This window comes from Montipora foliosa, chromosome 1, assembly GCF_036669935.1.
Source record: "Montipora foliosa isolate CH-2021 chromosome 1, ASM3666993v2, whole genome shotgun sequence".
Classification (NCBI taxonomy): domain Eukaryota; kingdom Metazoa; phylum Cnidaria; class Anthozoa; order Scleractinia; family Acroporidae; genus Montipora; species Montipora foliosa.
In genome coordinates, this window is record NC_090869.1 from 19,117,832 (window position 1) to 19,140,499 (window position 22,668).

The 22,668-nt window shown below is 39.7% G+C and overlaps 1 protein-coding gene across 1 annotated transcript in view; it reads right to left on the reverse strand.

Moving 5' to 3' along the window:
• Nucleotides 1-22,668, reverse strand: part of LOC137992155 (uncharacterized) — a 47,471-nt gene that overhangs the window by 12,356 nt on the left and 12,447 nt on the right. Inside the window, exons 8-12 of the mRNA XM_068837294.1 lie at nucleotides 21,965-22,183; nucleotides 17,129-17,505; nucleotides 16,432-16,599; nucleotides 15,511-15,621; nucleotides 14,798-14,917 (exon numbers count right to left, since the gene is read on the reverse strand). Coding sequence (XP_068693395.1) covers nucleotides 14,798-14,917; nucleotides 15,511-15,621; nucleotides 16,432-16,599; nucleotides 17,129-17,505; nucleotides 21,965-22,183 — 995 coding nt within the window. The remainder of the gene's footprint in view (nucleotides 1-14,797; nucleotides 14,918-15,510; nucleotides 15,622-16,431; nucleotides 16,600-17,128; nucleotides 17,506-21,964; nucleotides 22,184-22,668) is intronic.

A 22,668-nucleotide genomic window follows, 5' to 3' on the forward strand; every position in this document is an offset into this window, starting at 1 on the left:
TAGGGTAAACTCCCATACACTATTCTTAGCGATAGAAATCAATGTGACCAAATCTCTGGAACCTACACAGTGTAGCTTTTAAAGAGATGTTACCTCGATCCACGTAGTTATTCCGTTGTGTTCTGGTGCTAGGTTTCCACTAATAGTTGTGTTGTGATTGGCTGATATCAAAACTGTAGGCACGGTTTCATAGCTTCTTTTAAACTCCACAAACTGTTTAAGAAAGTAAACTGTTAAATGCTTGCTGAAATGAGTTCATTGGGCATAAGAAATAATTGAATTATTGTCGACAGTTGACACATTCAATAATGTACGAAATTTCCTGCGGAATACCGCTACCGCTGCATCGTTACTTGTCATCCGCTACCCGAGGAGGCCTTTGCATAGCGTCGCCATTACAAAGAACCTATTTTTATAGACGAGAGCTGTTGCATTGTGCAGCCTGTGGGTCCGTGATTGGAAACTAACAGTTAAAGTGAACATGACATCATTATGAAACTCAACTGGCAGAAATCAACCAATTGGCTCAACGTGCGTTGGAGTTGAGGTCGAAGTCGAAGAAAAATCCAGATAGTGGGGGGAGGGGGATTTGAGCCTCGAGAATCCACGCGGAAATTATATGGCAATGTGTTTACGACAGCCTCTCGTCCTTTTTTCGAAAGAATATAGGATGCCGGGTAGCATTTCATTGGATCGAATTATGTCGGTACTCTCTTGACTCTCAGTTGCTGCTTATTGTCCAGCGATAAAAGAACCTAAACAACAATTTTGGACGTTTGCACTTGATTTTACCCCCCAAGTCGTACCTTGCAATAAGCATTGTTCTTTTCATCCAAAGGCGGATGCGTGTTTGGGAATCCAACAGATCCATATTCAGCGAAATATGGCTTGTGTAGGTTAGATATCGCCAACCAGCTCTGCAACATAATTAGCACGACTAATTCGAAAACCGTAGAAACCGATACCACCTAGCTGTTTTATCCACAAGACTGATAATTTAGGCGGGTCTTCATTTATTTGTAAGCAAAACAAGTCTCGCCCCCCGGAGCTGCCCTTCTCTTCCCGAGCAAGGATGATGATGCAATGTTCCAACGATTTGCTTGTAGAACGTTTTAAACACTGAACGACGATGTCTTTGAAGGCACGAACATCTCCATTGAATACGATTGTAAAAATTGACCGATTATATTGCAACTTGTAAAATATATGCCAATTCAATTGTCCTGGAATAAATGTGGACTGAACTGTAAGCGATAAAAGTGAATAAATTCCCGTTCTGCTCCGGAGAACTCCCCCTTATGCAACTATTAATGGCATGGTGTAATGTACCAGTGAGAATGACGATGTGAATGATAAAGAGTTTGCAACTTGTGAATCGATATCACAAGCTCCCAGTCGGCTTGATAGCTCTGCTTGATAACAGACAGACCTACTCATTAGAAGGCGGGGGGTGGTTGATTGGTTAGCAGCTGGCAGTAATACACAACATGATTGGAATGGGTAAGCGCAAAAAATGCTTTGTTCTCCCGTCATCATCTCTTGCCTTCCCTCTGGCGAAATCTTCTTTTACAAAAAAAAAAATCTGCAAAGCGCTTGTGACGAAGGCTACACGATCGTCCTTGGTTAAAGTGCCTTAGTTCAGATGGAATCTATCACAGTTACACTTGGATTTTTGTCCTTTCTGAATCAGTAGATAGATATAAAATAAAACAAAAATTGGTACAAACCACATAAATATCTTCATGTTTTCCATCGAAGTTTTGCATTTCACGGAGACAGACTTTAAATGAGGCTTTGGTTGCGTCTTCTATCCAGACGAGAGAAGAATCGTACTCGTTACCAACTCTCCCATGCTCCGCTGTCACTTGGACTACGGGGGTGTTATTAAACTTTCCCTACGGATGAAGAAGAAGACTGCGATAAAATTCACGCGTAAAATAGTGTATTAACAGGAGCCCATAATTATTGGCGTACTTTATTGTATTGGTGGGACAAAAAATAACTTTAAATCACGGGAAATAACCGTTACAGTCAAGTCAGTCTAAAGTATTTTGAAAGAAAGTGTTTGTATTCGAAATAAATAAGTTTTAGAATCGCTTGTTTTGTTTTCAAATTTCGGGGGAGCCATTTTGCCATCTTGAATAATTGTTACGTGTTAGGGTTGCCCTATTGTTATTAGACAAAAACTCTTTGTGTCGGAACAATAGGGCAACCGTAACACGTCACAATTATTCAAGATGGCTGCACCCGAGCGATTTTAAAATTCACACTTCTTGATATTAACACTGTTTTAAAAACAAATTTCGAATGAATTTGTTTGTAAACATAATTTTCTTCGGTTTAAACTTATTCTGAAGTAAGAGTGGAGGTTCCCTTTAAAGAAAGATCGTTCCACTTGATTCCCTCAAAAAGAACTAGTCTTACCCTCGGAAAAATCACGTCTGCGCACTTTGTCCCGGACCACCATTTTTGCAGCTTAATTGTTCCCGTCATTCCTTTGGGTGGCGCTCCTTGGTAAGCCAGCCAATCAACAGTTGCGAATGGATTAAGGCTCTCTTTATTTCTACCAGCCTGCATTACGCAAACTGTGAAATTCTTTGTGTTGACGTTTTCCGTCCATGATGTTACGGCGTCGTGGACTGTTGCGCTGTCATTGAGTGTCATGTGGTTGACAGAAACTTGAACATGAACCTGTTTATCCGGATAGAAGCGATATGGCGGGAAAGTGACCGTCTCACAAGTTGAGTCGGTCCACTTTGGAACGCGCACAAGATCTGTTCTGCCTCTCTCCATCGGGAATCCTTAATCAAAGAATGGAACAAAGCAAATTATTATCCCACGCTATGGCACGCCTTTCCTGTCAATATTTAAACAACTTTATCGTGTAATGCATCTATTACATTTCTGTGCTTTAATTTCTATTTCTTTTCTATATTTTTTATTTTCCTTTGATATATTTTACATCTCTTCCCATTAATTTAAATATAAGTTTTAAGCACATTTATCATTTTTTGTTCTCTTTATTTTATATTCGTTCTCTATGTGTATTTACATTTTTGCTGTATGTTTTTTTAAAATTCTAATTAAGTATGCAACACGTGGTCGCATTACCGTGATTCACGTGGGCAGGAGCCCGTGACTAGGAGCCTCCCAATGCATTATATCCTTGAGTCAACCTTTGCCCGCATTCTTCTTTCTTTAGAAGTAATCCTTCAGCAGGAGACTCACATTTACAACAATTTACATCAATTTGCACAACTTGCATGCATTGTTTTTGCTATTTTTGTCTTTGTTCCACAATAACTTTATTCTGATTGGCCATTCTAAACAGTGCGTGCAGAGCCGAAGAACTCGTGGCTTTCTAAAAATAGAAAGAAACGAGCAAAGGTTGACTCATAGGGCTTGTATGGGAGAGGCAATCTCCTACTCATGCGCTCCTGACGTGGGTCATTTTCGGCCTTTTTGGTTTCTCGGCACATGAAGAAAGAACTGTCAAGCGCATGTCGTGCGGCCGGGGATGCCTTGCAGGTTTTAAGTCATTTACACCTAGTTTTTCGAGAACGTTGTCCCTTGGCTGAATTCAATGAGGTCAGTCTCCCTCTGCCGGACTATAAACAAAAATTTGAAAGAATGTGACAGACCTGCACGGTCTCCCTTTTGTGGGTTTGTTGTTTCAGATAATTATGAAACCTTCATTTTACAGTTTGCTTTACCGGTTTTATGAAGAGTTTGTTCGGAGAAACCTACTAGCCTCTCCGTTGATAAAACCCTTCTTCAGTGACACCGGGCGGGTGACAGGGAAAATGCTTCAATCAGTGTATTGGAAGGATTCAGTCAGCTGTTGATGTATTTTGATATGGAGAATACATTCTTTTTCCTTTTCTGAAATTTAAGCAGTTAACTTTATAGTTAGGTTGAAGTTGTTAGCTTGTGCAATGAACAGGTTGATTTCCTGTTTATCTACGTCCCATAGTGAGAAAACGCCATCAATGAAACGTTTTCATGTTTTTGGTTTAACTTTGCTCTGGCTTAGCATTTTTGTTTCAATTTCTGGAAGGTCGACAAAACACTGACTCCCAGTCTATTCACTACCCCGGTGGACTGCCCTAAAAAATACTATTTCGAACTGATGAGTACTTATTGGTCTATATGCACGCAGCGTCACAAGTAGTCCTTATAACCTTTAACACCCATTTTAAACGGCGCTGATCAACACTATTTAAGTCTAAGCAACCATTTTAAAAAGGTTAGTTTTCGATAATTGTTGTGATGGTCGATTAGTTCATGTAAGTGAAGAGAGACGGGTGCAATTCCTGGATTAAGTCGCATGTGGCCTTGCGAAAGGAAATAAACAAGGAACGTGCAATGTAAGTGTATAATCATTTCAGTTCTGTCAATAGTACTCATTCGAAATACCGTTAGTACTTTTTAGAGGTAGTCCATTTGGCTAGTCCATGGGGGTAGTACATGAGCTGGGCATCATTGTTTCGCCCACAGAAATTGAAACAAAAATGCTAAGCCAGAGTAACGTTAAACCAAAAACCTGGAAACTTTTCATTGATAACGTTTTCTCACTATGAGACGTAGATAAACAGGAAATCAACCTGTTTATTGAACAAGCTAACAACTTCCACCTCACTATAACGTTTACTGCTTAAATTTCAGAAGGAGATCACTTTCCTAGACCGACATCAGTATACAAAGGAGAATGATTTGAAAAAGAATCTATTCTTCACCTCAAAATATATTACTTCTGTCACCAGCCGACTGAAACCTTCAAGCATTTTACCTCTTGTCACCAGCCCGGTGTCAAGAAGGGTTTTATTGAAGAAGTGGTCGGTAGGCTTCTCCGAACAAACTCTTCAAAAACAACATTTGAGGAGGCACGATTCAAAGGCCGCCATGAAGAGCGAGGCAACTGAGCATCTTATCGAGAGAACATTATCTGAGGTCAATTTTTCTGGAAGACTGTTGGCACTTAAACAAAAGGACAAAACTAGCGAAAAAATCGTACCATTTGTCAGGACGTACAACCCAGAATTGTTTTGACACGACAACATTTTTGCAAAACCTCGTACTAAAATGACGACGGTATCACGTTTTTCCCGCCAAAATGACGCTGGTTTGCGCGTGCTCACTGTTGTTCTATGCGAAAATCTCGTACTCGTAGTCGTTCTCGTCCTAGAATCTAAAGCTCTCTATTATCTGAAAAAGGGAGAACTTGCAGGTAGGTCTGTCACATTCTTGTTTATATCCTGACAGAGGGAGCATGACGACGTTGAGTTCAGCTGAATTTGCAGGGGCACCCAACGAATCTGTTCCTCACATTATCTGTTCCCCAGAGGAATCTTGCTGGCTGGCAAAAATACAGGTGTTTCGATTAGCTGGCTGGGAAATTTTGTTATTGATAGAGGTTTTGCCTGGGAATTACTGACTTTTTCTAGCATTTCAACCCAAGCTGGCTGTAGAAACTCTGAAGACTGAGAGGACGACTAAAAAATAAAAATAAAAAAAAAAAAAAAAAAACCCCCTTCCTCTCCCACAGAGTAGTCACAAACATACGACGGCTGGTCAGAGTGATTGCGCTTGCGGAAAAAAACCCTGTTTTGTCCCGGTTTTGTCGCTTTTGTTCGGTCGTTTTGGATCGAGGGATTTGAAAGCGCGCGGAATTCCTGGCTGAGAAATAAATTTGATCAGCTGGCTGGGAAACCAACCAATTTTATCTAGCTGGCTGGGAAATTTCTTGTGTGTCTTGCTGGGAAAAAGGAACAGATTATGTTTTCCCAGCGACACTGAAAAACACCTGAAAATGCCTTAATAACATTTATTTTCATTAACTGGGGTATAATAATACATTTTACAACAAATTGGTCGTTGGGTGCCCCTGAATTTGCAAGGCATTCTCGGCCGCACGACATGCGCTTGACAGTTCTTCCTCCATGTGCCCAGAAACCAAAATGGCGAAAAATGACCCACGTAAATCACGGTAATGCGATCACGAGTTGCATACTTAATTAGCATTTTAAAAATGCGTACAGCACAAATATAAATACACATAGAGAACGAATATAAAATAAAGAGAACAAAAAGAAAAATGTGCTTAACACTTATATTTAAATTAATGGGAAGAAATGTAAAATATATCAAAGCAAAATAAAAACATATAGACAGGAAATATAGATTACGGCACGGAAATGTAATAGATGCATTACACAATAAAGCTGTTTGAATATTGACAGGAAAGGCGCAACATACCCACGAGTTGTTCTTTGCTCCGTTGGCTTGGTGTGAAACCATTTTAATAAAAACTGGTTGAATTCACAACTTAAAACATGGTTTCGCAAGAAAAACTCGTTTTAAAGCAGTGGCCAAAGGAAATAATATTTACTCATAAGCAACAACTCGGGTACAAACGGAATCAGATTGTGCTCCTTCATGAGGTCGAGGTCGAACCCATGACCTTTCAATCGCTACGATTTTGGCCAAAACATCTGCGAAACTATATTTTTCGATGAAAATAGCATTTCCACTGATGCTCCTTTCCCCCTGAACGATGATGGTTCTTTTGGTTCATTTGAACAGAATGTAGTGCAAGGTATGGAGGACTAGTACTACTACTACTACTACTATTACTGTTACAAATACTACTACTACTACTACTATTACTACTACTACTACTACTACTACTACTACTACTAACACTACTAATAATAATAATACTAATAATAATAATAATAATATATAATAACAATAGTAATAATAACGTTAACAGAAATAGTGATAAAGAAAATGATAATCAGTAGCAATCATCGAGGCGTCTAAAGTAAACTAATGAACGAATCAGAATGACCTAAAGAGGGCAAAATAAATTTATACGAGGACGTGTGCTACAAAAGCGAACCGTCATTTGAAAACATGTTTTTCCTCATGCTACAGAATGCGTGCCTTGTTGAATTTTCGGCAGCTGGAAGGTAAAGTAGTTAAATTGGGCGTTGTTGCATTGTTGTTGTTATTTCTCCTTGTATTTTGTACAGCCAAGCTTTCCGAAGGAAGGTTCTTTTGCATAAAAAGACTCCCTTTTCGGTAGAGCGTTTTCAAGAAACGTCAAGGTGGCAGTGAATGTTGTTGCCCCCTCGGAAAGAAACAGCGGCTATATTGTTGTCTCAGTCAAAGTGATCTCATTCGTTGCGATCTTTATGTGATCATATAAGGGTGTACTATATCAATACCTTCGCAACTTCCCGGATGATAGATAGTGCTGTTTACCAGTCCTTTACAGTAGTTTAACTCGTGCCAACATTTGTTGTCATAGGTTGTACCATTAGAGGTGCACACTGGATCCTGATAAGATGGGCAGTCTTCGAACAAAACACAGCGTGCAACATGAGCGCTGTAAGTCTTACCAGACTCCAAACGATGGGCATTTAACATCAAGACAAGTGTCGAGATCTGTGAGGCAAAAGTTCGCGTTTTAGGCAGTCATTTAAATTGAACAACTTAATATGTTGGCGACACTTTACCTACAAACCATAAATACCTGTACAATACAACTAAATGATGAGATTCTGACACGTTACTTTTCATTCAATTCAATAAGCGTTTAAGAGCTCACAAAGTCGGTTCCCTATTGCCCTAAAACTAATAGTGTCATAATATAATACTTTGGTTTAGGTGGGTTAGGAATTGCGTGAGGGTCACATTTTTCGACGTCACACAAGTAGCGTGAATGTTATTGACAATCCTTCAACTCAAAGGAAGGTGTTGTCATTGGTTTGTTGTCACTTCCTCTTCGCTAAGTGATTCCGTTGCGATGTGCTGTAGCGTAAGCGATGAAAACAATCTGCAGAAAACAGCTCTAAACTTTGTTGGTGCTTTATTTCAAATCCTTTTGGGAATCAGCCCCGATTAACTGGCTATTTTCTAGCGTCTCAATTTCGCGGTAGACAACAAGCATCCACTACCTAATTTGGGAACGGTCGCCTTTCAATTTCTTGCATTCAGAGATTTAGGATCCGTTCATTTAAAATTCAAATCTATATCTTTATTACTTTTAAGAAGAGTAAAATACTTCTTCTCATAAAATATCAACTCGATTTCTGCTGATACCGTATTGCTACCATGTTAGTTCCACTGCCTTACTGTATCTATTTTCGATTCTTACAATTAGGGACTTGTCAGAAATTAACAGGGGAGGGGTTACAGAAATTAACCATTGTGATCAAAAGTGGATGCTATAATATCATTATGATGTTACAACACGGATACAAAATATTTCCCGCCATATGAACAAGACAAGCTATTGAAGTTTTGAACGCAGTGCATGTATCTTGGTTTCTAGTGGTGGAGCCAAAGCTTTTTTGGTCCCTGTTTCGTTTCTTCACCGAGATATCACTTGCATGTTATGTTTCCTTTATTGAAAGTACTGAAACATTTTCTTCTCTGTCACTGTATAACAAATTTGGAGTCATTAGTTATCTATTGGGGAAGGGGACAAATAATTTGAAGAAGAGTCTCCAGGGAGGGTCAGGACATTTCATCCCTTTCATAGAAGGGTCATTTATCCTCGCCGTTTTTAATGAAAATCTACACCCTCTGCTAATTTCTGTCAAGTCCCTTAGAATAGCTTGTTCCCGTCCCCGTTTAGGCTACTTTAATTTACTCGCAGTAATTTAAAGTTTATGCTGCCATTAATTTTACTGTGATGTGACCAACTAGAAAGCTTTTGCTACTTTGGCCGCTTTCTTTTTACGTAAAAGACACAATATGACGTCATCAGAAATGACGTCACCGTTGTTACGACGTCATCTATATCATCCCATCCCTATCAATTCTCAACATTTGAAGAGTTTGGGGGTTGACAGCCCTGCACACGATACCTTCAGTCCACCGACCTACGACAAATTTGATCCTTCCAACATGCAGTCTCATTTAAGACAACGGTGATCGTAATCAAGGATCAGCATTTGTGTCGTTATCTGTCAGTAGAAAAAACTTAATTTGTTTTCATTTCTAGACTTAAACGGGTTTTTCAACAAACTGAAACCGACAACATATTTTCCATGAAATTCAATTTGAAAGGTAATGATAGTTATACATACATGTATTTAACTATTAACATGGTTTGTTTCCATTGGATTTTTAGACTTTGAAGGAATTCATTGAGAAGATAAATACGAAACAACGAACAAGAAATTGCCGCTCTCTCATTTGACGTCATGTGGGCTGTCTTGACAGCCTTGAAAAATACTTACAAGGAATATCCCTTGGAAAATCACACAAAGGAGCTCACTGAAAATCTTGAAAAGCAGCTCCAGAACAGCACACACATTTCAAGAATATATCGATGCGGTGTTTTAAGCCATGCAATAACAAACAGCTGCAATCCGCAAACCGTGTAGACATCGTTTGGGATGTATACACAGGACTCCCTCAAGAGTACAACGAGAGGGAAAAGACGTTCAGGACAACGACGGAAAGTACTTCCATCCACTCACATCCCCCACACTGGAGAAGCTTCCTGCCAGTAGAGGTTCTTGCGCAGCAGATAGTATCATCATAACCTTAGAGGAAGGCAAAGAAATCTATAGCACGTGTGGTGAGTGTGTTCTGACATCTGCAGCAAGGTTTGACGTTTCGCTTCTAGAACCTTGCAGTCACGAGGAAGCTGATACCCGCATTATGGTCCACGTATGGGATGTCTGCATGTCCAGTCATGATTCCGATAATGATTCGCAGTAATGGCACGGATGTTGTCGTTCTCTCTATTCGATTGCAAGAGAGCCTTGCTGAGAAAGAAATTTGGATTACCCATGGGGCAGGCAAGAATTTGAAGTACCTTGCTGCTCACGAAATAGCAAAGACGATTGGTCATAAGAAATCAAGAGCGTTACCGAGGTTTCATGCCCTCACGGGATGTGACACTTTCCTTTTTTTGTGGACGGGGAAAGGAGACAGCATAGGAAGTGTGGAATGTCTATCCCAACCTAACAGACGTCCCGTGTACACTGATGTCAATGCCAATAGAGATAGATGAAAAGTGTTTGACCGTTATCGAAAGGTTCATTTTCCTCCTGTATGACCGAACGAGCAGCTTGCTGGATGTTAACCAGGCCCGAAAGGAATTATTTTCAAAGAAATCGAGAAACATTGAGAGTATTCCACCGTCCAAAGCACCACTGCTGCAGCACACAAAACAAGCAGTTTTTCAGGAAGCATTCGTATGGGGTCAATCGCTTTTGACGCAGCCCGTTGTTCCATCTCCTTCTACCAGGGCTGTGAGAGAGAGCAGGACATTCGTGGAGACCATATGGACGAATCTTCCACAAGCAAAGGACTCTTGTTACGAGCTGATTCACTGTGGCTGCAAGAAAGGCTGCAAAGGCCGATGCAAATGTGTTTAAAGCCAATCTCGAATGACACGCGGTTGTGCACAAGTGGAGGAAATTGCAAACGAGATGAGCTTATTGCAAGTTAAATCCGATATCATCTGTCAAGTCTCGTTGCTTAGGAATGCCTGTTTTGTACAAACGAACGGCTACAGTGAAACAGGTTTTTGCCACCAGTGACTGAAGATTTTCAAAATAAGTCGCGTATCCAATCTGTAACTTGTTGTAGAACCGTAAGATGTACAAACCAGTCTGGCAAAAAGAAAAGCAAGTAACAGCAAATTGACTAAATAAAAGCTCTAGAAATGGTAACTTTGTCTCAGCCTCAATTTCATGTTTAACAATATATATGCACTTTTTCCGATGTGTCATCTGTTGCAGTGTTTAAATATAACTCTATAACAAGACAAGAAATGCGTTAGAATGGAGCACTTAAAGGGGTGCTAAACACACCCGCCTGGTATGTTAGCTACGCCATGCTGATGAGGCCCAAAAGGCCGAAAACAGCTGTCCATGGCTGCTAATTGACCGGTGAAATGGTTGTGCGCATGCGTGATGTGTTGGCCACACCGGGTTGGTGTTAGCGTGTGTCACCTTGCTTTTATTGCTGTTAGAATGGAACATTTCTTTGAACGTTTAGCTAGAATGCTGTGTAACATTACTGTTAACAAATGTCGTTTCTCATTAAAAAAAAAATGGTCACGTGATCAGTCACGTATCACTCTTTGAAATTTTTGAGTAATATCGAAGATAGTCTTTTGTTAACAAGGGAGAAAAATAACAAATTACGTTAAAGAAACTCCAAAATAGCTATGATTTCCATGAGCATCGTCTCTATGCAGAAGCCATACTAGCAATTTTTCGACATGCGCATTACAGAGTTCAGGCTGTTAATTTCGGCTGGCTCCATATCAGAAAATGTTAATCTCATAAAGATTAGCAATCCTTCCAAGTTTCATAATTTTATCAAAAAACCAACAATTTTGGCCCTTAACAGCTGGACTATTATATGCGACTCGGGCAATTTCTGCAACTTCTGCGATCATGCGATCGATTAGCTATATCAACAGATCCATGTGGTGGATGCACACTTTGATTGTGTTGGCTGAGAATTGGTCGAACCGTGCGCTGCGCACTGGTTTTATTCCTAAAAGCTTATTTTGGACCGAGATGGACCCCTTTTCTGTTAGAATAGTTGAGAAATGGCAGACTGTTTAGCTAAAATCCCAGTATTCCAGTTCACACCCCCTTAAACAGATTGAGAAAGATAGTTACTCAAAAGCGGCAAGATTTCTCTTCATTTTCACCCACGCTCTCTCAGGGTCATTCCATATCCACTGGCTCTTCCGCCTTTGTGGACAGGTCGTTTCCAGGTGAATTAAAGTGTTTTTGGAGCTCTTGGAGCAGTTTGAAAGGCCTTCACAGTCCAAAAAATGGACTAAAATCACATTTTTTCTCCCTTGGTTTATTGCCATCCGAGATGTTTTTTTGCTCCCAGTCACGCTCAGTATTACATGGTCGTACATTTCACTTAGAATCACATTTATCTTTTCGCCGTTTGCCACTGAGTTTACTGACCTGTAAGGACCACATAACTCAATGAAACGGGGTCGTATCTGGTCTCCCAAAATTCCTTGACACAAACTCTAATCCTGAGGGATTCATATCCTGTTAAATAAAAGGTTACAGTTGTCACTGACAGAGATGAATGAATTGAATTCCGAATTCTCTGCACCCTCTTCCTCAGAGTGAGGTAAGTGAAAAAGCTTTCTCATTACAACTACCTAAATTTGGTGGTATTAACTTAGTTGCAACTCAGAAACTTGATCACCGTTAGGTGATTAAAAGCTGACATTTCAGACGTTGTCCATTCGTCAGAATGAAGCTGTCGTGTGAGCACACTTAACCCATCATAACTTGGAATCTTCAGTTTCATAAGAAGAGTAGAACATATTTAAGGCTTAAATGTTAGGTAAATGCAACGTTAATTGCACATCTCGGCAGAGTCAGTTTCCGACGCTTCGCGACAGCTGCACATACTTGCTTTGTGAGGGCTGATAAGTGGAGGAAACTACTGTTTTATTGCAACTATTAATGTTTCAAGGTGTTGTGCGCCGTTGAGATGAGTGATAAACTATTTGCTAGGCAAAGAGCGAAAGGACTACTGAAAAACACGGGTTTAGCTCCGTTAGTTTACTCATTATAACTGGTCAATTATATGGTTAGCTTCGGCCGCTCGTGACCCATCAGCTTTCTTCAAACACTGATCATTTCCAGTTGTGAAACGAACCGCAGCAAAATCTTTCAACCACACTAAATTCCTTTTAATCTAAAACAACCAAGCCAGACCATGAAAGTTACATGTTACAGTCTGTAGTTAGTATTTAAGAAACGGTCCAGATAAGAACGATAGCAACAACGGCAACGAATTTGGAATTCAATTGGTATGCAAAAAGGTGATAACTTTTCTATTGTCTGTACTTACTTCTGATTGGCTTAAACAGCAAAAGTTAACAAAACTTCATAAAAGCAGTATTATATTCATCCTTCCTTTCCAACCATCTTCCATCTTTCATCTGGTCTCAGTTTAACTGAATTCCACAGAAATCGTATGTGGGGAACATGAAAAAGTGTAAACGTTTCTTGGCTTTTGTTTTCAACTCTTGTGATTGGTCAAAATCTTTTAACACAAAAAAAACCCCTTTCAAAGTGGGCTGTAAATGAATTTTATTGCGTTAACGGCTTTACTGTAGGTTTATGCATTCTCTGTGTAAAAATGATAACATTCCTATGTGGGGAAAGCCCCGTTGCCGCATAACAAAGGAAATTGCTATCCACCTTACACGGATCATTACTTAAAGTGCTACTATGACGAAATTCGCATCTTTCCTATCTAAGCCATTTGAAGACACAAACATGTAGTCTGTACGAGAGGAAGAATGCTGTTTACTATTTTCAAATATCTCTTTTCGTTCTAGAGATATTAAAGTTTTTTAAATATGCAAATTAGCCAAGTGATGAAGTCATAAACTCAACCTGATTATGAACAAATATGATAGAAAAAGATATCCCAGCCAATTTGTATCAGAAATGCTTGATTCTTTGCAGTAAGATTCTAGAAGATGTGCTCCACAATATGAGAGTACCAGTTTTGTTACCATGGCAACACACTGGGTTCCAGACCTCCCTGATATTAAAGGCTTTGCTGGCCACCTTTGGCCAATTTTTATATTGGCCAATGGTGCCTTGTATGTTAGGCCGAGTCTGTGGCCTTGTTAAAGGTTTTTCTAGCCTATGATCACCAAAAATATTGAATCAGGTTGAAGGAGACTGGAAAAGAGTGAGTTGCCATGGGCACCAATTTCTTTACAGGCGAAAGTGTGTTGCCTGTAGAACTATCAGCCTACTAAGTTTTAATGGTCTCTGCTGCAAATTGACCAAGATAGCTCTATTTATATACTTGATTTTATATTAGGTTGAGTGAATGACGTCACCAGTCCTCTCATTTGCATATTTTACACATTTTTCAAACTTAAATATCTCCGGAACAAATGCACATATTTCCAAACGGTAAACGGTGTTTTTAATCTTTCCTTGAATTCTATATGATAAACGTAAAAATGAATGGGCTAAAAATTTGATCATAGTAGCATTTTAACGCAGTGATTTGAAGTGCCCGCACGAGAACTGTAAACCCATTCAATCGGCAAGTGATATATGCGAGATTTCACGGGTGTAGGACAGACCAAACAAAGGGAAAGGAGTCCATGGCGCGTTTTCAGCCGATGTTCTTTGGAGAGGAAAGATTATTTGACGGGTAAGAAAGAAAGTCTGTTGTATTGACTTCATCTAAACCGTCTTAGGGTGAGCGGGACTTAGTTGTAAAATAAGCATCTTTTACGCAGTAGTTATTGCATTCGACGTTAGAAGAACGTATATTATTTGGTCGCTTCTTTCTGGATGCTCTGTGATTTCAGGTTTGGGCGACATCTTGTACCGGCTGACCACTCGTCTCGACCTCATGCGATAGCCTCGAGACCATGTAGCAGCAACCGTTTAACATAGACACCACCTGACAGCACTTCACAATGAACCCCCCTTTCCCTATATATTTGAGGGCGGTCAGTACAATAAAAAATGCCATTTTCAACAGAGATCGAACGCACTTTACTTATCCACGGTTATTACTATTGTTAGTATGACGTGTAAATCCTTTAATGACCAGACGTTGTTTTAAAGAATCACGTCTGCGCGGCATATGTGTGAACATGGATTTTCGGTATTAGCGTGAGCTTCCTGCGTTTTTATGCGAACTTGTTTAGGGTAAACTCCCATACACTATTCTTAGCGATAGAAATCAATGTGACCAAATCTCTGGAACCTACACAGTGTAGCTTTTAAAGAGATGTTACCTCGATCCACGTAGTTATTCCGTTGTGTTCTGGTGCTAGGTTTCCACTAATAGTTGTGTTGTGATTGGCTGATATCAAAACTGTAGGCACGGTTTCATAGCTTCTTTTAAACTCCACAAACTGTTTAAGAAAGTAAACTGTTAAATGCTTGCTGAAATGAGTTCATTGGGCATAAGAAATAATTGAATTATTGTCGACAGTTGACACATTCAATAATGTACGAAATTTCCTGCGGAATACCGCTACCGCTGCATCGTTACTTGTCATCCGCTACCCGAGGAGGCCTTTGCATAGCGTCGCCATTACAAAGAACCTATTTTTATAGACGAGAGCTGTTGCATTGTGCAGCCTGTGGGTCCGTGATTGGAAACTAACAGTTAAAGTGAACATGACATCATTATGAAACTCAACTGGCAGAAATCAACCAATTGGCTCAACGTGCGTTGGAGTTGAGGTCGAAGTCGAAGAAAAATCCAGATAGTGGGGGGAGGGGGATTTGAGCCTCGAGAATCCACGCGGAAATTATATGGCAATGTGTTTACGACAGCCTCTCGTCCTTTTTTCGAAAGAATATAGGATGCCGGGTAGCATTTCATTGGATCGAATTATGTCGGTACTCTCTTGACTCTCAGTTGCTGCTTATTGTCCAGCGATAAAAGAACCTAAACAACAATTTTGGACGTTTGCACTTGATTTTACCCCCCAAGTCGTACCTTGCAATAAGCATTGTTCTTTTCATCCAAAGGCGGATGCGTGTTTGGGAATCCAACAGATCCATATTCAGCGAAATATGGCTTGTGTAGGTTAGATATCGCCAACCAGCTCTGCAACATAATTAGCACGACTAATTCGAAAACCGTAGAAACCGATACCACCTAGCTGTTTTATCCACAAGACTGATAATTTAGGCGGGTCTTCATTTATTTGTAAGCAAAACAAGTCTCGCCCCCCGGAGCTGCCCTTCTCTTCCCGAGCAAGGATGATGATGCAATGTTCCAACGATTTGCTTGTAGAACGTTTTAAACACTGAACGACGATGTCTTTGAAGGCACGAACATCTCCATTGAATACGATTGTAAAAATTGACCGATTATATTGCAACTTGTAAAATATATGCCAATTCAATTGTCCTGGAATAAATGTGGACTGAACTGTAAGCGATAAAAGTGAATAAATTCCCGTTCTGCTCCGGAGAACTCCCCCTTATGCAACTATTAATGGCATGGTGTAATGTACCAGTGAGAATGACGATGTGAATGATAAAGAGTTTGCAACTTGTGAATCGATATCACAAGCTCCCAGTCGGCTTGATAGCTCTGCTTGATAACAGACAGACCTACTCATTAGAAGGCGGGGGGTGGTTGATTGGTTAGCAGCTGGCAGTAATACACAACATGATTGGAATGGGTAAGCGCAAAAAATGCTTTGTTCTCCCGTCATCATCTCTTGCCTTCCCTCTGGCGAAATCTTCTTTTACAAAAAAAAAAATCTGCAAAGCGCTTGTGACGAAGGCTACACGATCGTCCTTGGTTAAAGTGCCTTAGTTCAGATGGAATCTATCACAGTTACACTTGGATTTTTGTCCTTTCTGAATCAGTAGATAGATATAAAATAAAACAAAAATTGGTACAAACCACATAAATATCTTCATGTTTTCCATCGAAGTTTTGCATTTCACGGAGACAGACTTTAAATGAGGCTTTGGTTGCGTCTTCTATCCAGACGAGAGAAGAATCGTACTCGTTACCAACTCTCCCATGCTCCGCTGTCACTTGGACTACGGGGGTGTTATTAAACTTTCCCTACGGATGAAGAAGAAGACTGCGATAAAATTCACGCGTAAAATAGTGTATTAACAGGAGCCCATAATTATTGGCGTACTTTATTGTATTGGTGGGACAAAAAATAACTTTAAATCACGGGAAATAACCGTTACAGTCAAGTCAGTCTAAAGTATTTTGAAAGAAAGTGTTTGTATTCGAAATAAATAAGTTTTAGAATCGCTTGTTTTGTTTTCAAATTTCGGGGGAGCCATTTTGCCATCTTGAATAATTGTTACGTGTTAGGGTTGCCCTATTGTTATTAGACAAAAACTCTTTGTGTCGGAACAATAGGGCAACCGTAACACGTCACAATTATTCAAGATGGCTGCACCCGAGCGATTTTAAAATTCACACTTCTTGATATTAACACTGTTTTAAAAACAAATTTCGAATGAATTTGTTTGTAAACATAATTTTCTTCGGTTTAAACTTATTCTGAAGTAAGAGTGGAGGTTCCCTTTAAAGAAAGATCGTTCCACTTGATTCCCTCAAAAAGAACTAGTCTTACCCTCGGAAAAATCACGTCTGCGCACTTTGTCCCGGACCACCATTTTTGCAGCTTAATTGTTCCCGTCATTCCTTTGGGTGGCGCTCCTTGGTAAGCCAGCCAATCAACAGTTGCGAATGGATTAAGGCTCTCTTTATTTCTACCAGCCTGCATTACGCAAACTGTGAAATTCTTTGTGTTGACGTTTTCCGTCCATGATGTTACGGCGTCGTGGACTGTTGCGCTGTCATTGAGTGTCATGTGGTTGACAGAAACTTGAACATGAACCTGTTTATCCGGATAGAAGCGATATGGCGGGAAAGTGACCGTCTCACAAGTTGAGTCGGTCCACTTTGGAACGCGCACAAGATCTGTTCTGCCTCTCTCCATCGGGAATCCTTAATCAAAGAATGGAACAAAGCAAATTATTATCCCACGCTATGGCACGCCTTTCCTGTCAATATTTAAACAACTTTATCGTGTAATGCATCTATTACATTTCTGTGCTTTAATTTCTATTTCTTTTCTATATTTTTTATTTTCCTTTGATATATTTTACATCTCTTCCCATTAATTTAAATATAAGTTTTAAGCACATTTATCATTTTTTGTTCTCTTTATTTTATATTCGTTCTCTATGTGTATTTACATTTTTGCTGTATGTTTTTTTAAAAATTCTAATTAAGTATGCAACACGTGGTCGCATTACCGTGATTCACGTGGGCAGGAGCCCGTGACTAGGAGCCTCCCAATGCATTATATCCTTGAGTCAACCTTTGCCCGCATTCTTCTTTCTTTAGAAGTAATCCTTCAGCAGGAGACTCACATTTACAACAATTTACATCAATTTGCACAACTTGCATGCATTGTTTTTGCTATTTTTGTCTTTGTTCCACAATAACTTTATTCTGATTGGCCATTCTAAACAGTGCGTGCAGAGCCGAAGAACTCGTGGCTTTCTAAAAATAGAAAGAAACGAGCAAAGGTTGACTCATAGGGCTTGTATGGGAGAGGCAATCTCCTACTCATGCGCTCCTGACGTGGGTCATTTTCGGCCTTTTTGGTTTCTCGGCACATGAAGAAAGAACTGTCAAGCGCATGTCGTGCGGCCGGGGATGCCTTGCAGGTTTTAAGTCATTTACACCTAGTTTTTCGAGAACGTTGTCCCTTGGCTGAATTCAATGAGGTCAGTCTCCCTCTGCCGGACTATAAACAAAAATTTGAAAGAATGTGACAGACCTGCACGGTCTCCCTTTTGTGGGTTTGTTGTTTCAGATAATTATGAAACCTTCATTTTACAGTTTGCTTTACCGGTTTTATGAAGAGTTTGTTCGGAGAAACCTACTAGCCTCTCCGTTGATAAAACCCTTCTTCAGTGACACCGGGCGGGTGACAGGGAAAATGCTTCAATCAGTGTATTGGAAGGATTCAGTCAGCTGTTGATGTATTTTGATATGGAGAATACATTCTTTTTCCTTTTCTGAAATTTAAGCAGTTAACTTTATAGTTAGGTTGAAGTTGTTAGCTTGTGCAATGAACAGGTTGATTTCCTGTTTATCTACGTCCCATAGTGAGAAAACGCCATCAATGAAACGTTTTCATGTTTTTGGTTTAACTTTGCTCTGGCTTAGCATTTTTGTTTCAATTTCTGGAAGGTCGACAAAACACTGACTCCCAGTCTATTCACTACCCCGGTGGACTGCCCTAAAAAATACTATTTCGAACTGATGAGTACTTATTGGTCTATATGCACGCAGCGTCACAAGTAGTCCTTATAACCTTTAACACCCATTTTAAACGGCGCTGATCAACACTATTTAAGTCTAAGCAACCATTTTAAAAAGGTTAGTTTTCGATAATTGTTGTGATGGTCGATTAGTTCATGTAAGTGAAGAGAGACGGGTGCAATTCCTGGATTAAGTCGCATGTGGCCTTGCGAAAGGAAATAAACAAGGAACGTGCAATGTAAGTGTATAATCATTTCAGTTCTGTCAATAGTACTCATTCGAAATACCGTTAGTACTTTTTAGAGGTAGTCCATTTGGCTAGTCCATGGGGGTAGTACATGAGCTGGGCATCATTGTTTCGCCCACAGAAATTGAAACAAAAATGCTAAGCCAGAGTAACGTTAAACCAAAAACCTGGAAACTTTTCATTGATAACGTTTTCTCACTATGAGACGTAGATAAACAGGAAATCAACCTGTTTATTGAACAAGCTAACAACTTCCACCTCACTATAACGTTTACTGCTTAAATTTCAGAAGGAGATCACTTTCCTAGACCGACATCAGTATACAAAGGAGAATGATTTGAAAAAGAATCTATTCTTCACCTCAAAATATATTACTTCTGTCACCAGCCGACTGAAACCTTCAAGCATTTTACCTCTTGTCACCAGCCCGGTGTCAAGAAGGGTTTTATTGAAGAAGTGGTCGGTAGGCTTCTCCGAACAAACTCTTCAAAAACAACATTTGAGGAGGCACGATTCAAAGGCCGCCATGAAGAGCGAGGCAACTGAGCATCTTATCGAGAGAACATTATCTGAGGTCAATTTTTCTGGAAGACTGTTGGCACTTAAACAAAAGGACAAAACTAGCGAAAAAATCGTACCATTTGTCAGGACGTACAACCCAGAATTGTTTTGACACGACAACATTTTTGCAAAACCTCGTACTAAAATGACGACGGTATCACGTTTTTCCCGCCAAAATGACGCTGGTTTGCGCGTGCTCACTGTTGTTCTATGCGAAAATCTCGTACTCGTAGTCGTTCTCGTCCTAGAATCTAAAGCTCTCTATTATCTGAAAAAGGGAGAACTTGCAGGTAGGTCTGTCACATTCTTGTTTATATCCTGACAGAGGGAGCATGACGACGTTGAGTTCAGCTGAATTTGCAGGGGCACCCAACGAATCTGTTCCTCACATTATCTGTTCCCCAGAGGAATCTTGCTGGCTGGCAAAAATACAGGTGTTTCGATTAGCTGGCTGGGAAATTTTGTTATTGATAGAGGTTTTGCCTGGGAATTACTGACTTTTTCTAGCATTTCAACCCAAGCTGGCTGTAGAAACTCTGAAGACTGAGAGGACGACTAAAAAATAAAAATAAAAAAAAAAAAAAAAAAAGAACCCCTTCCTCTCCCACAGAGTAGTCACAAACATACGACGGCTGGTCAGAGTGATTGCGCTTGCGGAAAAAAAACCTGTTTTGTCCCGGTTTTGTCGCTTTTGTTCGGTCGTTTTGGATCGAGGGATTTGAAAGCGCGCGGAATTCCTGGCTGAGAAATAAATTTGATCAGCTGGCTGGGAAACCAACCAATTTTATCTAGCTGGCTGGGAAATTTCTTGTGTGTCTTGCTGGGAAAAAGGAACAGATTATGTTTTCCCAGCGACACTGAAAAACACCTGAAAATGCCTTAATAACATTTATTTTCATTAACTGGGGTATAATAATACATTTTACAACAAATTGGTCGTTGGGTGCCCCTGAATTTGCAAGGCATTCTCGGCCGCACGACATGCGCTTGACAGTTCTTCCTCCATGTGCCCAGAAACCAAAATGGCGAAAAATGACCCACGTAAATCACGGTAATGCGATCACGAGTTGCATACTTAATTAGCATTTTAAAAATGCGTACAGCACAAATATAAATACACATAGAGAACGAATATAAAATAAAGAGAACAAAAAGAAATAAATGTGCTTAACACTTATATTTAAATTAATGGGAAGAAATGTAAAATATATCAAAGCAAAATAAAAAACATATAGACAGGAAATATAGATTACGGCACGGAAATGTAATAGATGCATTACACAATAAAGCTGTTTGAATATTGACAGGAAAGGCGCAACATACCCACGAGTTGTTCTTTGCTCCGTTGGCTTGGTGTGAAACCATTTTAATAAAAACTGGTTGAATTCACAACTTAAAACATGGTTTCGCAAGAAAACTCGTTTTAAAGCAGTGGCCAAAGGAAATAATATTTACTCATAAGCAACAACTCGGGTACAAACGGAATCAGATTGTGCTCCTTCATGAGGTCGAGGTCGAACCCATGACCTTTCAATCGCTACGATTTTGGCCAAAACATCTGCGAAACTATATTTTTCGATGAAAATAGCATTTCCACTGATGCTCCTTTCCCCCTGAACGATGATGGTTCTTTTGGTTCATTTGAACAGAATGTAGTGCAAGGTATGGAGGACTAGTACTAGTACTACTACTACTATTACTGTTACAAATACTACTACTACTACTACTACTATTACTGTTACAAATACTACTACTACTACTACTACTACTACTACTACTACTACTAATAATAATAATAATAATAATAATAATAATAATAATAATAATGATAATAATAACAATAGTAATAATAACGTTAACAGAAATAGTGATAAAGAAAATGATAATCAGTAGCAATCATCGAGGCGTCTAAAGTAAACTAATGAACGAATCAGAATGACCTAAAGAGGGCAAAATAAATTTATACGAGGACGTGTGCTACAAAAGCGAACCGTCATTTGAAAAACATGTTTTTCCTCATGCTACAGAATGCGTGCCTTGTTGAATTTCGGCAGCTGGAAGGTAAAGTAGTTAAATTGGGCGTTGTTGCATTGTTGTTGTTATTTCTCCTTGTATTTTGTACAGCCAAGCTTTACCGAAGGAAGGTTCTTTTGCATAAAAAAGACTCCCTTTTCGGTAGAGCGTTTTCAAGAAACGTCAAGGTGGCAGTGAATGTTGTTGCCCCCTCGGAAAGAAACAGCGGCTATATTGTTGTCTCAGTCAAAGTGATCTCAATTCGTTGCGATCTTTATGTGATCATATAAGGGTGTACTATATCAATACCTTCGCAACTTCCCGGATGATAGATAGTGCTGTTATCCAGTCCTTTACAGTAGTTTAACTCGTGCCAACATTTGTTGTCATAGGTTGTACCATTAGAGGTGCACACTGGATCCTGATAAGATGGGCAGTCTTCGAAACAAACACAGCGTGCAACATGAGCGCTGTAAGTCTTACAGACTCCAAACGATGGGCATTTAACATCAAGACAAGGGTCGAGATCTGTGAGGACAAAAGTTCGCGTTTTAGGCAGTCATTTAAATTGAACAACTTAATATGTTGGTGACATTTAACCTACAAAACCATAAATACCTGTACAATACAACTAAATGATGAGATTCTGACACGTTACTTTTCATTCAATTCAATAAGCGTTTAAGAGCTCACAAAGTCGGTTCCCTATTGCCCTAAACTAAGAGTGTCATAATTATAATACTTTGGTTTAAGGTGGGTTAGGAATTGCGTAAGGGTCACATTTTTCGACGTCAAAACAAAGTAGCGTGAATGTTATTGACAATCCTTCAACTCAAAGGAAGGTGTGTCATTGGTTTGGTGTCACTTCTCTTCGCTAAGTGATTCCGTTGCGATGTGCTGTAGCGTAGCGATGAAAACAATCTGCAGAAAACAGCTCTAAACTTTGTGGTTGCTTTATTTCAAATCCTTTTGGGAATCAGCACCGATTAACTGGCTATTTTCTAGCGGTCTCA